Source organism: Zosterops lateralis, assembly GCF_965231275.1.
Source record: "Zosterops lateralis genome assembly, chromosome: 9".
Lineage (NCBI taxonomy): Eukaryota > Metazoa > Chordata > Aves > Passeriformes > Zosteropidae > Zosterops > Zosterops lateralis.
Genome location: NC_139769.1, coordinates 22,736,697 through 22,750,076, shown reverse-complemented (window position 1 = coordinate 22,750,076; position 13,380 = coordinate 22,736,697). Strand labels below are relative to the sequence as shown.

The 13,380-nt window shown below is 45.9% G+C and overlaps 1 protein-coding gene across 1 annotated transcript; it reads right to left on the bottom strand.

Moving 5' to 3' along the window:
- Nucleotides 1–3,417: 3,417 nt before the first annotated feature.
- LOC310912705 (complement factor H-related protein 1-like) lies at nucleotides 3,418–12,544 on the bottom strand. The gene is made up of 10 exons (XM_083867476.1): nucleotides 12,440–12,544; nucleotides 10,789–10,965; nucleotides 10,169–10,351; nucleotides 9,283–9,483; nucleotides 6,854–7,030; nucleotides 5,958–6,134; nucleotides 5,338–5,520; nucleotides 4,452–4,652; nucleotides 3,979–4,173; nucleotides 3,418–3,837 (listed from the first exon to the last, which is right to left on the bottom strand). Exons 1-10 carry the CDS (start codon nucleotides 12,519–12,521, stop codon nucleotides 3,788–3,790), a joined length of 1,626 nt encoding a protein of 541 aa, XP_083723602.1. The 5' UTR covers nucleotides 12,522–12,544; the 3' UTR covers nucleotides 3,418–3,787.
- Nucleotides 12,545–13,380: the final 836 nt, after the last annotated feature.

Below are 13,380 nucleotides of genomic sequence, written 5' to 3'. Positions count from 1 at the left end.
AGACTGAAATAACCAAAATGTGTTATTCAAGGTAATGCAATATTTTTTATTGCATTTTTTATTAATCAATCTTAGATATCTTTAGAAATTATTTGCTTTGCTTTTAGTGTGGACCTGGAGTCTGTTGTAAATAATCAATGCTTAAGCCTCAACAATACAGATGCACAAGGCAACAATATTGTTGAATATGGCCAAGCTTGGAAAAGTGCAACAGCTTCCTTTGCTGGGCAAGGCTGGAGAAGGCAGGGGAAGCTCTTCTCCAAGCCCAGGAAAATGAAAGCTCTGTAGGAAGAGAGCTGTAAAAAGAAAACCTTCATGTTCCTTGAATTTATGATCAAGCTGACAGTTTGTTTGTTTGTTATTCTTAAATGTTCTTCTTGTTCTTGCAGCTGCTACAGAAAAATGTGGCCCTCCACCCTCTGTTGCAAATGGAGCTCTTACTGTCCCAGCACTGCCCCAGTATGACAGTGGCTCTTCAGTTCAGTACATTTGCCCTGACTATCATTTTCTGCAAGGCCCTGAGAGAATCTACTGCTCTGAAGGACAATGGACTTTGCCACCAGTTTGTATAGGTAGGTGTGATGAATAAGATAAAGAAGCAGTTCTTTCTCTGTGTAATTCATAGCCTCAAGGAGCAGCCTGGTAGGGCCCTGTAAGGGCCATCTAGTCCAAGCCCCTGCAAGGAGCAGGGCTGCTCAGAGCCCTGTCCAGCCTGGCCTGGGATCTTCTCAGCAATGGGGCAACCACTGCCTTTCTGGGAAAAGGGAAAACTGGGAAAACTCTTGCAGTGTTTTACCACTCTCCCTGCTGGTAATGTCTTCCTTATGTCTAGGCTGCATCTACCCTCTCTCAGTTTAAAACCATACCCATAAGCCCCTGTGCTCCTGGCCCTACTGCAAAGTCTGTCTTCATCTTTCTTATCAGCCCCTCTAAGGTTCTGGAAGGGTGCAATGAGGTCTCCCTGCACCCTTCTTTGTGCCAGGTGAACAACCCCAATTCTCTCTAAAATCAGACACTTACAATTTATAAATTGAGTATTGTCAGGTAGAACCTTGACATCTCAATTTCAGCGACATAGGAAAGTTTTAATAGAAGCAAGTTAAGCTCATCTGGTGTGGGGTTTTTTTTTATTTCCTTAACTATGGTTTGCCTGCAGTACAGTAAGACAATAGGAAATAATTTACAGTTTCAGTGTAGCCTGGTCAAAATCCTCTGTTGCAAAAAAGAATCAATTTATTAATACTACTGATCAATCTCTCTTTTTTTAGAGCCATGTACTTTGTCAGAAACTGAAATGGAGAAAAACAATGTGCTGCTGCAAGCATTCTATGCCAACCAAGTTCACTTTTACCACGGGGATTATGTTGGCTTTTACTGTAAACAGAACCATTTTGGAGCAGAATCTGGCACAACTTTATTTCAAGTGCAGTGTAAGAGAGGAGAGCTGGCATACCCAAGGTGTGTTGAAAGAGGAAAGCAAGTATGGACTTGAGAAAAGGCTGTAGGAAAGGTAGGTAGGTGTTCTTGATCTCTTATGAACAGGTGAATTAGGGTGGCCTGGTGTTCTCCAGGTGGCTGCACTCAGCTTTGGGAAAGGAGAGCTGAGTCTGAGCTGCAGGGGCAGGGAAGGGAAAGGCCTTTGTGGGATGAGGATGAGCAGTGCAGCACAGGGATGCAAGAGAGGTATCCACATGGAAAAAGCCAGAGGAAGGAGCTGTACATCTTAACAGCACTCATGTCTCCCTTCACAGGTAAGGAGCCTGGAAAGGACGGAGCTGGAGGGGCAATAGAAAACAGCAAGTATAAAAAGGAGTTTTTAAGGGGTCTGTAAAACTACTTAAAAGCTAAAAATATATAAATTTGCCCATAAGTTAATTATTAATATTAAAACTATTTTAAAAATATTAAAATCCACGTCTTTTGTATGATTTCCTAAGACACTTAAATATTGATACCCTAAAGTTCTGCCTGAGACCGAGTGTGACTACAGCTATGAAGAAATCCAGGAATACAGACAATGTTTGCCTTGCATCCATTTTAGTTCTGATTTAATAAAAAAGCCCCTCTGAGGGTACCTTCTGTCTTTCTATCTAAAGTCAACTGTCTGTGAAATCATAGCATGTAGGATGCTCTGTATGGGTTTCCAAAGCTTCTGCAAGAGTTGCATGAATGACCAAAACAGGAGAAGAAATGAAAGCTTTCAGGAATAGACAAATTCTGTTTATTTAGTTAAAACCCAGTCAACCAAGAAGTGGAAAAGAAAGGTTGAGAGAACTACTTTACACACTCTACATAACGGCAATACCCTTCCTCTTCCAGCACAAACTGGGGGAAATGCAGTGAAAGGGATTAAAAAGCCCTTGCTGGAAGAGCTGCTGGAAGTAGAACTCATTTACTGCCATCACTTCCTCTGGATGGACACACAACACTGGCTGTGTGGCTGTGAGCACAGGACAGGATGAGGGGACTGCAGACATGAAGGCAGCATCCTGTTGATGAACTTTGAGGCAAGGAAGGCATTAAATACTTGAGCTTCATGTGGGGCTGCTGCCACTAAATCACCTGCCTGGTTGAGTGACATATCAAAGTTTCTTACTGAGTGTTTTCATCCTAGTGTAGCAAGAGAATACCTTCCTGTGACCCTTTTTGTCCCTTGGAAGTGCCACTCTGAGCTTCAGCTTCTCTACCATTATCCATACATCAATGCCATGGACAGCTCACCTTGGAGCCTGTTGTTTGCCTCAATCCCCTGGACATGGTTTCTTTTCGGCTCCAGAGATCTCTGGGAAGTCTCTGACAAGCTAGGCCAGTGCAGGGAGATGTGTTTTTCTTCCTGAAGATGAGAACTGAAGACTCCTGTACTTGCAGGATTCTGTGCTTCAAGACCTAGAAGCTTTTTGGGACTCCTACAACTCCCAAGCCGTCCCATCTCCTGTTTTCCTAAAGAAGTTGATGTCTGCTCTGCTAAGGTGCATGATTTCTACTCTGGTACTTGCTTTTTTCTCTGCCTTCTGAATCAGGGAGTGCATTAGCACACGGCTACCACAGCCAGGCTGCCACTGACTCTCCTTGTTTGTGAAGGGCAGATGGGGCTGGGGCTGGCACAGACTGGCCCATGCAGGACCTGGACCAGAAACTAGTTCCCACCTTCACCTAGAAATCCCAGCTACTTGCACCCCAACATCTTGCCTATGCAGGCAAGATCTGGCTCGAGACCCCCAGAAGAGCTGGTTCTGCCTAGAGATTTCCTTGAGTTGCTCAGAGGAGACGTCACTTACTTGCTCTTTCTGCTCAGGCCCTCTGGACACTCAGCCCAGGCTCATTTCCAAGCAAGTGGACAAAGAAGAAGGTAGGAATAGACAAGGCCAAAGACACGTTGTGTGCTGATAATCAAATTAGCTGTCAGCTTTATTTCTTGCTTTAGTATGCCACCAAAGCCAGCCTGTTTTCAGGCCACAGTTGTTAATAAAATAACAGAGAGATCAGTACAGCATGGATAAAATGCAAGCCCAACCCTTTGGCTGCATAAAATGTAAATACATTTACAAACCTAGATTTAATGTGGATAATATGCAAACAGCCATCCCATCCCACGAAAACAAGAACAAATTCCAAGACAGAACATTGGCTGAGCTGCAAACAAAGCACAGCAAAACACCAGGAAAAGCTGAGCTCAAATCACCAGGTTGGTTGTGGACTCTTTCATTTCAAGAGCTGTGATTCCTCCTACCAGTCCCATGCTTCCTCCAACCTGTCTAATGCTTCCTCAAACCTTCTCCATTCTTCCTCACGCCTGTTCTATTCTTCCTTTAAGCAAGTTCCAAAGTGGTGACCTTGCTATGTGAAGAGAAAAAAAGGGAGAAGGCATGAATACCAATCCTGAGAGACCCCAGGCGCTCCTCAGAGCAGTGGACAGGCAATTTCAGCAGAACTGCCTCCTACATGCCCTGCCTCATGTCTATGGCAGGGAGCACTTACCTTCACACTTAGGATATTTAATCACTCCATCCAGGCACTCTGCTCCGAATTGCTCCAAATGGACACCCGGTTGGTACCCAGGCTTGCACTCAAAGACAACGGGGTCCCCTGAGCCATAGTGATGGCTCGACTGCCTGGAGGACTGCAACTGAATATGGTTCCTTTCCATGGTGTCCCTATCCAGGACACAGCTCCCTGCAAAAAACCCTTCTGTTATTTGCCTGCAGATCCCACACTGGACAAGTGATGCTCTGTTGGCACCCCGAGAGTGCCCCGAGCGCCCTTTCCCCAGCATCTCCCCAGTGCAGGTGTGCTGGGCAATGACTTCTTGGGGGCACTGCCCCTCCATTCCTGCAGCTTCCAGGAGGCTCCCACACCCTGGCCCACAGCCAGGAAAAGCAGGGGCTCTCTGCTTCCCTTCAGCACTAAGCGTGCGACAACAGAGCAGCAAAGCTGAAGAGGGGCTGACTTACTTCCCAGTGAGCACCGTGGGTAATTCAATGTCCCCTCCACACACTGGACTCTGAAGCTGGAGGCACTGGTGTCTTCCAAATATCCCTGTTTACATCGGAATTCAATGTAGTCACCCGATGAGATGTACACCTTGCTTTCTGCAACCCATTTCAGTTCAATATTATTTCTGTCCATATCTTCTTCTGATGCTGTACAGGCCACTTTAAAAAGGCAAGAGAAGAGTGTCAGCACTTCACACAGACACAGGGCATGTAACTGTTTTGCCCCAAGACCCTACTGAAGGTCGTCATTTCAAAAAAGGCTTCCAAGCATGTCCTCTGTCCCTCTGTTACTTGCAACAGAAAACACATTCACATCCAAGCTAGCAGGGAGAAGAAAAAGGCCCTGGGAGAAGCCTTGTCACACAGGGCAAGAATGAAGCACAGGTGGGGAAGACACCAGGCACCACTGAACTCTCCCATACCTTTCCTGGGATCTCTCCTGCCCTTGTGCTCAGTCCTTCTCTAATTTTGTTTTCTCCTCACAGAGGCAGCCCTGGCTTTCCCCAGCACTGCCCCTCCTGCAGACCCATCCTCCTGGCTCACAGCCTGCTGGCTGGAGCTGTGGCCCCAGGCTGAGCACTCAGGAGCTCAGCCCAAGTGATGGAGATCCCCCCACAGGGAGGGTCCAGCCAACTCCCCTCCTTGTGGACTTGTTGGCAGCAGAGGGAACTACACAAGCTCAATTGGAGAAAAAACTCAGGCGGGACAAAAGCAGGACTCAGTGCCATTGTGCCCTGCCAGCACTGTGGCCCCAGCAGCCAGAGCTGCCCTCAGGGTGTGAGAAGAAGAAGACAAGAGGAGCAGTCACACAGCCTTTGGCCAGCCAGCACATGCTTCAACCTACCCAGGCAAACTGGAGGGTTTGTCCACTGCCCATTGAGACAGGTGATTGTTGGAGATCCTTTCAAGGTGTAGAAATTTGGGCATTTGTATTCCAGGGTCTCACCATGTTGGTATTCTTGCAGGGGAAAGACAAGAAGCTCTCCACTTTGAATAGCTGGAGGTGTGCCACACGTTTGAGCTTGTCCTGAGAGAAATTTCCCAGTCAGAGAGGAAGTTCAACTGCAGAGAAGGCCTGGTCAGAAATACCACCCCCACTATGCTGGCACTACTCAGAGAAGTGCAGGAAAGCACAGAGAAATCCAAACAGGTGGCAGGAGCAAGAGTTTCTCATCTCTCCAATGTTCAGGCTCACAAGTGCCAGCTCACCCCATCAGAGCACAGCTTCAGGGCTTGCAGGTGTCTGCAGGATTTCATCTTGTCCTGCCTCAGGGCTGGCACTTGGCCCTCTTGAGTGAAGCCACCTGGGTCACTCAGCTTGGTGAAGTCAGCCCATGTGAACAGAGGCCTGGGCAAATGGCCTTGTCCTGAGTGTGCCAGAGCCATGGCAGCTGTGCTCTGTGAGGACTCTGAGGTGCCAGATGACAAGGAGGCAGCTTTAGGATGGAGAGAGGGAGAAATTACCTTTGCATGTTGGCAGCTGTGTCCAGGTCCCATTCTGGCAGACTACAGTGGAATCCCCAGTCATCTGAAATTTTTTCCAGCACTGATACTTTGCACTCTCCCCAGGGTTATACCAGGACTTTTTAGTACCATTAATTCTACCACCAGCAATTTCTGGAGGAGGTTCACATCTCACATCTGAAATGAGACACAGCTGTGGTCACCTTGGCAGGTGTTAAGATGTTCATCTGTACAACCAGAAGTGGAAGGAATTAGCCTTGTTCTGACTTTGGTACAGCTTTCCTGCCTCAGGTGGGTCACGGGAGTTCACCATGGGGAAAGCAGTGAGGTGTGGCAATGGCAACAGAACACACTGCCTGGGACTCTCAGGAGATGGCAGGGTCAACAGGAGTTTCTAGAAAAACTGAACACCCTGGCAGATGGTAAGGAGTGCAGGAACAATCACAATCTGCCCCTGGGGTCTCTGTCAGTGCCTAGAACTGTGTTACTTCCCTCAATTCCATTTGCAAATAACAGCAATCCAGCCAACATTCTCAGCAGACTCGTGAGGCGATTTGTGAGACCAAAGGTTTGCATTCACTGTACAGTGAGATGACACTCTAGAGGGTCTTGATTGATCCCTGTAGGTATTTATCTAATATCAGCCTGCCTGATTCAGGCTTTCAAGCAAGAACAAAATTCTGAATACTTACAAGCATGAAAGGCCTTTTGAGATCTGCTGAAAGAATGACATACTACAGTTTTATCAGCTTTTCCCCATAGGGTTCACAAGAATATCAGCTGTAAAATAAAACCTCCTAAGGTGAACTGGGCAAAACTAATGCAGGACACCTTTATTTTACTGCTACAACAAATAGTTCTAGATAGAACCCTCAGCAAAATACCAACACACTCACTTTTACGGGTACATCTTGGAGGAGGTGCCCAGCCATTCCCTGTGCACGTGACTTCTTCATGCTGAGCTTGGTAGTCACTGTGGCAGACATATCTGACTGTTTCACCTTCCTTGTAAAAATCCTCTCGGTTGTGGCGTAGGAAATAACCATTTTCCAGCCCACTGATGGGACATTTTTCTAAAGAAGGAAGGAAAGTACATTTAACCAGCGAAAAATTTTCAGCAAGAAGTGAGGGAAATGAATCCTTAGGAAGCATTACTACCAAACAGGCCTCCAAGCACCTTTCTGTAGCCTTGTATGGCAAAAGGGCACTCGTGTGCAAACCTGAGTGAAAGTGCTTTGTTTCAGAGCCTGGTGATTAATGGACCACAGGAACAGAGGGGAAAGTCACTACATCAGGTGATACGAGGTGGCCCAGTAACCACAAATCTCTGATTGATTGTTCACAAGCCAGCTTGGCTCACTTCAGTGCTTCTCACATCAGTTTGGTCTGGCATGTCTCTAGAATGTTGAGGTATGCACAGAGTGAAGCCCAGCCTTTGCCTCCAGGAGATTGTATCATCTCTGGGGAAGTGGAGCAGCCTCTCAAACCAGCTCTAGAGATTTTAGCAACAGCTTAACACGCTGGCTCAAAGGCCTCCTGTCCCCAAGAGCCCAGACATCAGGCAGATGGCTGAAGGAATGTTCTATTGTGTTATCTGAGTGCCTGCTCCTTTCCTCCAGGCAGGGCTCCACTCATTTCCTGCAGGGAGCACCACTGCACTGAGGGCAGCAAGGAAAAGAGCAACCTTTTGTCATCCACTTTTGTGCCCTACCAGTAGGTAGGACCTTTGCCATGACTGAGGATGTGTGAGAGGAGGCCTCATCTTGCTGCTTCAGATTAATTTTAAGTCTAATTAAGTTTTAATCTGAGTCAGTGTATCTGGTTCTCTTGCTACGACCATGATCAATTTCAGCTTAGTACAGAAGTGTGACACCTTTTCAGCTCTAAAAGGTTTCCTAAGGGACCAAGCAATGCTTCTCAGAGAGGATGAAGACTTAAGTGCCAAAGTGCCCAAGCCACAGAAGGGAGAATCTATTTCCATAGAGCAGAAACTGTGTGTGCAGCTCTGGAGCAGATGAAAGCATATGCTTGCATGTTACCCAGAAGGCAGAGAAGAGGAAGGTTTACTATATATTTCTTACTCTACTAAATATTTTCAGGAGTAAACAATCTTCAAAATCCAATAGCATCATTTCAGAGTGCTGCCAGCTGACAGGTTGTGCTCTGCAGATGGGAAGAGACAGCCTGGGTGCAGTTCCAGGGGTTAGGTAAAGCAGTCTGACTTTCAGAGACTGTTTTGTCTTGCTTCCCATCAGAACAAGTTCTGCTGCACAGACCTTTGATAATTAAACCAGAATGGAATATATAGTGGCATTTTGGCTCTGGAAACCAGCCCCTTTCAGTACAGGTGATTAGAATCCATGGACGTCCAGTAGGGGTTGAATAGCCATCGAGGCAGTAGTAATATACACTCTGTCCAAATCTTTTTGGAAAGTTATAGTCTCTGCTGTACTCCTCTGACAGACTTAACTTCCCATTTTCTATAGCTGGGTAGTCACACGGTTTCCCTTGAAAGAGAATGTAAGAGCAGCAATATCAACACATGCATGACAAAAAGCTCAGGACACAATTAATTCAGATTCAGCTTCATCATCTGAGTGTTTTCAGAAACGGACAGAACCTCTGTTGTTTTCTTGGGGGCACTGCCCCTCTGTCCTGGGTTGTAGTGTAGGATGTACACAAAGTATTTATTCTATCACCATCTTCATGAACTGCTGAAACCAAGCGGGGCAGTGCTCTAGTGTAGGGCTGTCTTCTGCTCATGGCCCATCAACGCCTGGCCCACGACTCACAGGTAACTCCCTCCAGGAGTTATCTCTGTTTAATGGGCCATCAAGGACCCACTTCACACTCATCATCACATTGTGAGATGCTCCACCCAGGGGGAGGAGCCAAGCATTCTCACCTGGATATAATCTGGGATTTGGAACAGCGCAAGCAGCCCTTACCTACTGGATTTCCAGAGGACCAGAGCTACCAGACCTTTCTACAGGATCACTGCTTCAGGAAGAGTAACTCACCTGGACTGCTTCCACCATCCTGCTCAGATGGTCAGGTTGTATTCTGACTCTGTCAGTGGTCTTTTGTGTTATTGCATTTATTTTATTTTATTTTTACCTTTCTACGTTTTTTTCCTATTAAATCGTATTTCTGACTTGGAGCCCCTCACTCGTTTTGCTTTCAAACCACAACACCCTCCATTCCTGCAGCCTCCAGGAGGCTCCCACACCCTGGCCCACAGCCAGGAAAAGCAGGGGCTCTCTGTTTCCCTTCAGCACTAAACGTGCAACAACAGAGCAGCAAAGCTGAAGAGGGGCTGACTTACTTCCCAGTGAGCACCGTGGGTAATTCAATGTCCCCTCCACACACTGGACTCTGAAGCTGGAGGCACTGGTGTCTTCCGAATATCCCTGTTTACATCGGAATTCAATGTAGTCACCCGATGAGAGATACACCTTGCTTTTTGCAACCCATTTCATTTCAATATTATTTCTGTCCATATCTTCTTCTGATGCTGTACAGGCCACTTTAAAAAGGCAAGAGAAGAGTGTCAGCACTTCACACAGACACAGGGCACGTAACTGTTTTGCCTCTAGACCCTACTAAATCTTGTCATTTTATAAAAGGCTTCCAAGTGTGTCCTCTGTCCCTCTGTTACTTGCAACAGAAAACACATTCACATCCAAGCTAGCAGGGAGAAGAAAAAGGCCCTGGGAGAAGCCTTGTCACACAGGGCAAGAATGAAGCACAGGTGGGGAAGACACCAGGCACCACTGAACCTCGCCATACCTTTCCTGGGATCCCTCCTTCCCTTGTGCTCAGTCCTTCTCTAAATGTGTCTTCTCTTCACAGAGGCAGCCCTGGCTTTCCCCAGCACTGCCCCTCCTGCAGACCCATCCTCCTGGCTCACAGCCTGCTGGCTGGAGCTGTGGCCCCAGGCTGAGCACTCAGGAGCTCAGCCCAAGTGATGGAGATCCCCCCACAGGGAGGGTCCAGCCAACTCCCCTCCTTGTGGACTTGTTGGCAGCAGAGGGAACTACACAAGCTCAATTGGAGAAAAAACTCAGGCGGGACAAAAGCAGGACTCAGTGCCATTGTGCCCTGCCAGCACTGTGGCCCCAGCAGCCAGAGCTGCCCTCAGGGTGTGAGAAGAAGAAGACAAGAGGAGCAGTCACACAGCCTTTGGCCAGCCAGCACATGCTTCAACCTACCCAGGCAAACTGGAGGGTTTGTCCACTGCCCATTGAGACAGGTGATTGTTGGAGATCCTTTCAAGGTGTAGAAATTTGGGCATTTGTATTCCAGGGTCTCACCATGTTGGTATTCTTGCAGGGGAAAGACAAGAAGCTCTCCACTTTGAATAGCTGGAGGTGTGCCACACGTTTGAGCTTGTCCTGAGAGAAATTTCCCAGTCAGAGAGGAAGTTCAACTGCAGAGAAGGCCTGGTCAGAAATACCACCCCCACTATGCTGGCACTACTCAGAGAAGTGCAGGAAAGCACAGAGAAATCCAAACAGGTGGCAGGAGCAAGAGTTTCTCATCTCTCCAATGTTCAGGCTCACAAGTGCCAGCTCACCCCATCAGAGCACAGCTTCAGGGCTTGCAGGTGTCTGCAGGATTTCATCTTGTCCTGCCTCAGGGCTGGCACTTGGCCCTCTTGAGTGAAGCCACCTGGGTCACTCAGCTTGGTGAAGTCAGCCCATGTGAACAGAGGCCTGGGCAAATGGCCTTGTCCTGAGTGTGCCAGAGCCATGGCAGCTGCGCTCTGTGAGGACTCTGAGGTGCCAGATGACAAGGAGGCAGCTTTAGGATGGAGAGAGGGAGAAATTACCTTTGCATGTTGGCAGCTGTGTCCAGGTCCCATTCTGGCAGACTACAGTGGAATCCCCAGTCATCTGAAATTTTTTCCAGCACTGATACTTTGCACTCTCCCCAGGGTTATACCAGGACTTTTTAGTACCATTAATTCTACCACCAGCAATTTCTGGAGGAGGTTCACATCTCACATCTGAAATGAGACACAGCTGTGGTCACCTTGGCAGGTGTTAAGATGTTCATCTGTACAACCAGAAGTGGAAGGAATTAGCTTTGTTCTGATTTTGGTACAGCTTTCCTGCCTCAGGTGGGTCACAGGAGTTCACCATGGGGAAAGCAGTGAGGTGTGGCAATGGCAACAGAACACACTGCCTGGGACTCTCAGGAGATGGCAGGGTCAACAGGAGTTTCTAGAAAATCTGCACACCCTGGCAGATGGTAAGGAGTGCAGGAACAATCACAATCTGCTCCTGGGGTCTCTGTCAGTGCCTAGAGCTGTGTTACTTCCCTCAAATTCCATTTGCAACCAACAGAAATCCAGCCAATATTCTCAGCAGACTCGTGAGGCGATTTGTGAGACCAAAGGTTTGCATTCACTGTACAGTGAGATGACACTCTAGAGCGTCTTGATTGAACCCTATAGGTATTTATCTAATATCAGCCTGCCTGATTCAGGCTTTCAAGCAAGAACAAAATTCTGAATACTTACAAGCATGAAGGGTCTTTGAGATCTGCTGAAACAAAGACATACTACAATTTTATCAGCTTTTACCCACAGGGTAAAATATCAGCTGTAGAATAAAACCTCCTAAGGTGAACTGGGCAAAACTGACGCAGGACTCCTTTATTTTACTCCATTTTGCCTAGAAGCATGAGAACCCATTGCTGCACAATAACACCAAAGCCTACTGTGTAATTCAGGGACAAGTGTCAGGATTAGCAGTGCCTCAGCTCCTCGATTCAGAAAATGTCACCAGAAAAGTGGGACAAGCTGCTAGGAGGCAATAGAGGAGTTAGACTTGCTTAAGAAAAGGAATTTAAGAACAGTCAAGAGATAAGAAATAAGAAAAGAGTAAAGAAAACACAAGCCAAATGAAAAAAAAAACAAACCTACCAATCTCCAGTAATAGGAGAAAACAATTTTAAAGAGTAGTGCTGAATATGACATTAGGTTACTTAAAGAAATCCCAAAATAACAAAACCAGAATAAGCAAAATCCGCCAAAAAAAAACAAAAGTAGGAATCAGTGCTGAAAATAGGGACAGAAAATGCAGGACCATCCCAGATTAACTTCTGCAAGTCCCATTTAACCTCCACTATATTTTGCTTTGCAACAAAGTGAAAATATTTCAAGGCTCAAGATGCTTCAATATTATACAGTGCTTCAATAGTACAAAATTCAATTTGTGTAAGTGCCTCAAAACAGCTCAAAGACATTTCTCACAAAATTTCTTCTGAACTGAAGTCTGAACGTTTCAATATTACAGTTTGGAGGCTCAGACAGGAACCAGCGACAGCTGAATTGTGATCATCAGCCATGTCACAACAGGACTGTACTGAAATTTAAAAAGCAGTGTTTACTCAGTAAAGAGATGAAAGACATTGCACCTAAGTTACCAAGGCTGCATAGTCTAAATTCAATGTACAAGAGAATTCAGTGTATTTACCTTCTGCAAAGAGTTTGCCTGAACACACCGTAACCAGGAAGATAAAACAGTTTTTCAATCTCATCTTCATTACTGTCTCCATCTACAGTTTCCACCACCTGTGAGAGCTTCTTAAGTATTACTTTTGTAAATAATTAACTGAATTTTCATTGTAAATAATTAACTGAATTTTCAAATGTATTCAACAAATGCCGTAATGTCTATGGTATTTTGTAACAAGTTAATTCACTGAAAACACTATTTTCATTCACATTAGTTCTCCAAATACCTTACCACTAGACAGTCAGAATTCCATCTGACACACTTTGCCATCTGTAATTTATCATTTTACAGCGAAATCAAGCAATGAGCTTATGGAACAATTTCAACTTGCTGATCACTGTTCCCCTCACAACCTCCAGAGGCCCAAGTTTAAAGGGCATTCTGTTATTTACCTTGGCTGAAATCAGAGGAAATAGACAATTCCCCCATCCTCCAGACGAGCCCCTGTGTAAATCAGGCAGTTGAATGCTATTGATAACTGTGATTTTGGAGTTTCTTATGTGAACAGCATAGCCACAATTATTACCTGTCTGAGTTGTGTTGAATACAGCGTATTCCACGTTTTTTCTTCAACAAAAAAAAAACAACAAAAAAATCCCCAACCAAAAAAAATAAAAAAATAAAAAAAATAAAACAAAACAAAAAAAAACACCACCCACAAAAAAACCACCTCATTTACAGTCACCTCACTGACTAATAGCTATCAGTTGATTTAGCATCCTTACAGATATAATGCCTAAATTTGGAAATGAGAGGGTATAATTTTACAGTTTGCATGTTCTTGGCCTTTGTCAAAAAAATGCAATTCTAAGAATGCAGAAGAGAACAGAATGAACGGGGATGCTGTGATGCTGTGATGAATAAAATCCATTCAGGTAGAGGAGATGCATGCTTGTATG

Coding starts and splice junctions, on each gene's coding strand:
- LOC310912705 (XM_083867476.1), bottom strand. CDS start 12,521: ATGGAGACAGTAATGAAGATGAGATTGAAAAACTGTTTTATCTTCCTG. Junction 10,966..12,439: donor AGGCAAACTCTTTGCAGAAG/GTAAATACACTG, acceptor GTCTCATTTCAG/ATGTGAGATGTGAACCTCCT. Junction 5,521..5,957: donor ACAGCTGCCAACATGCAAAG/GTAATTTCTCCC, acceptor AATTTCTCTCAG/GACAAGCTCAAACGTGTGGC.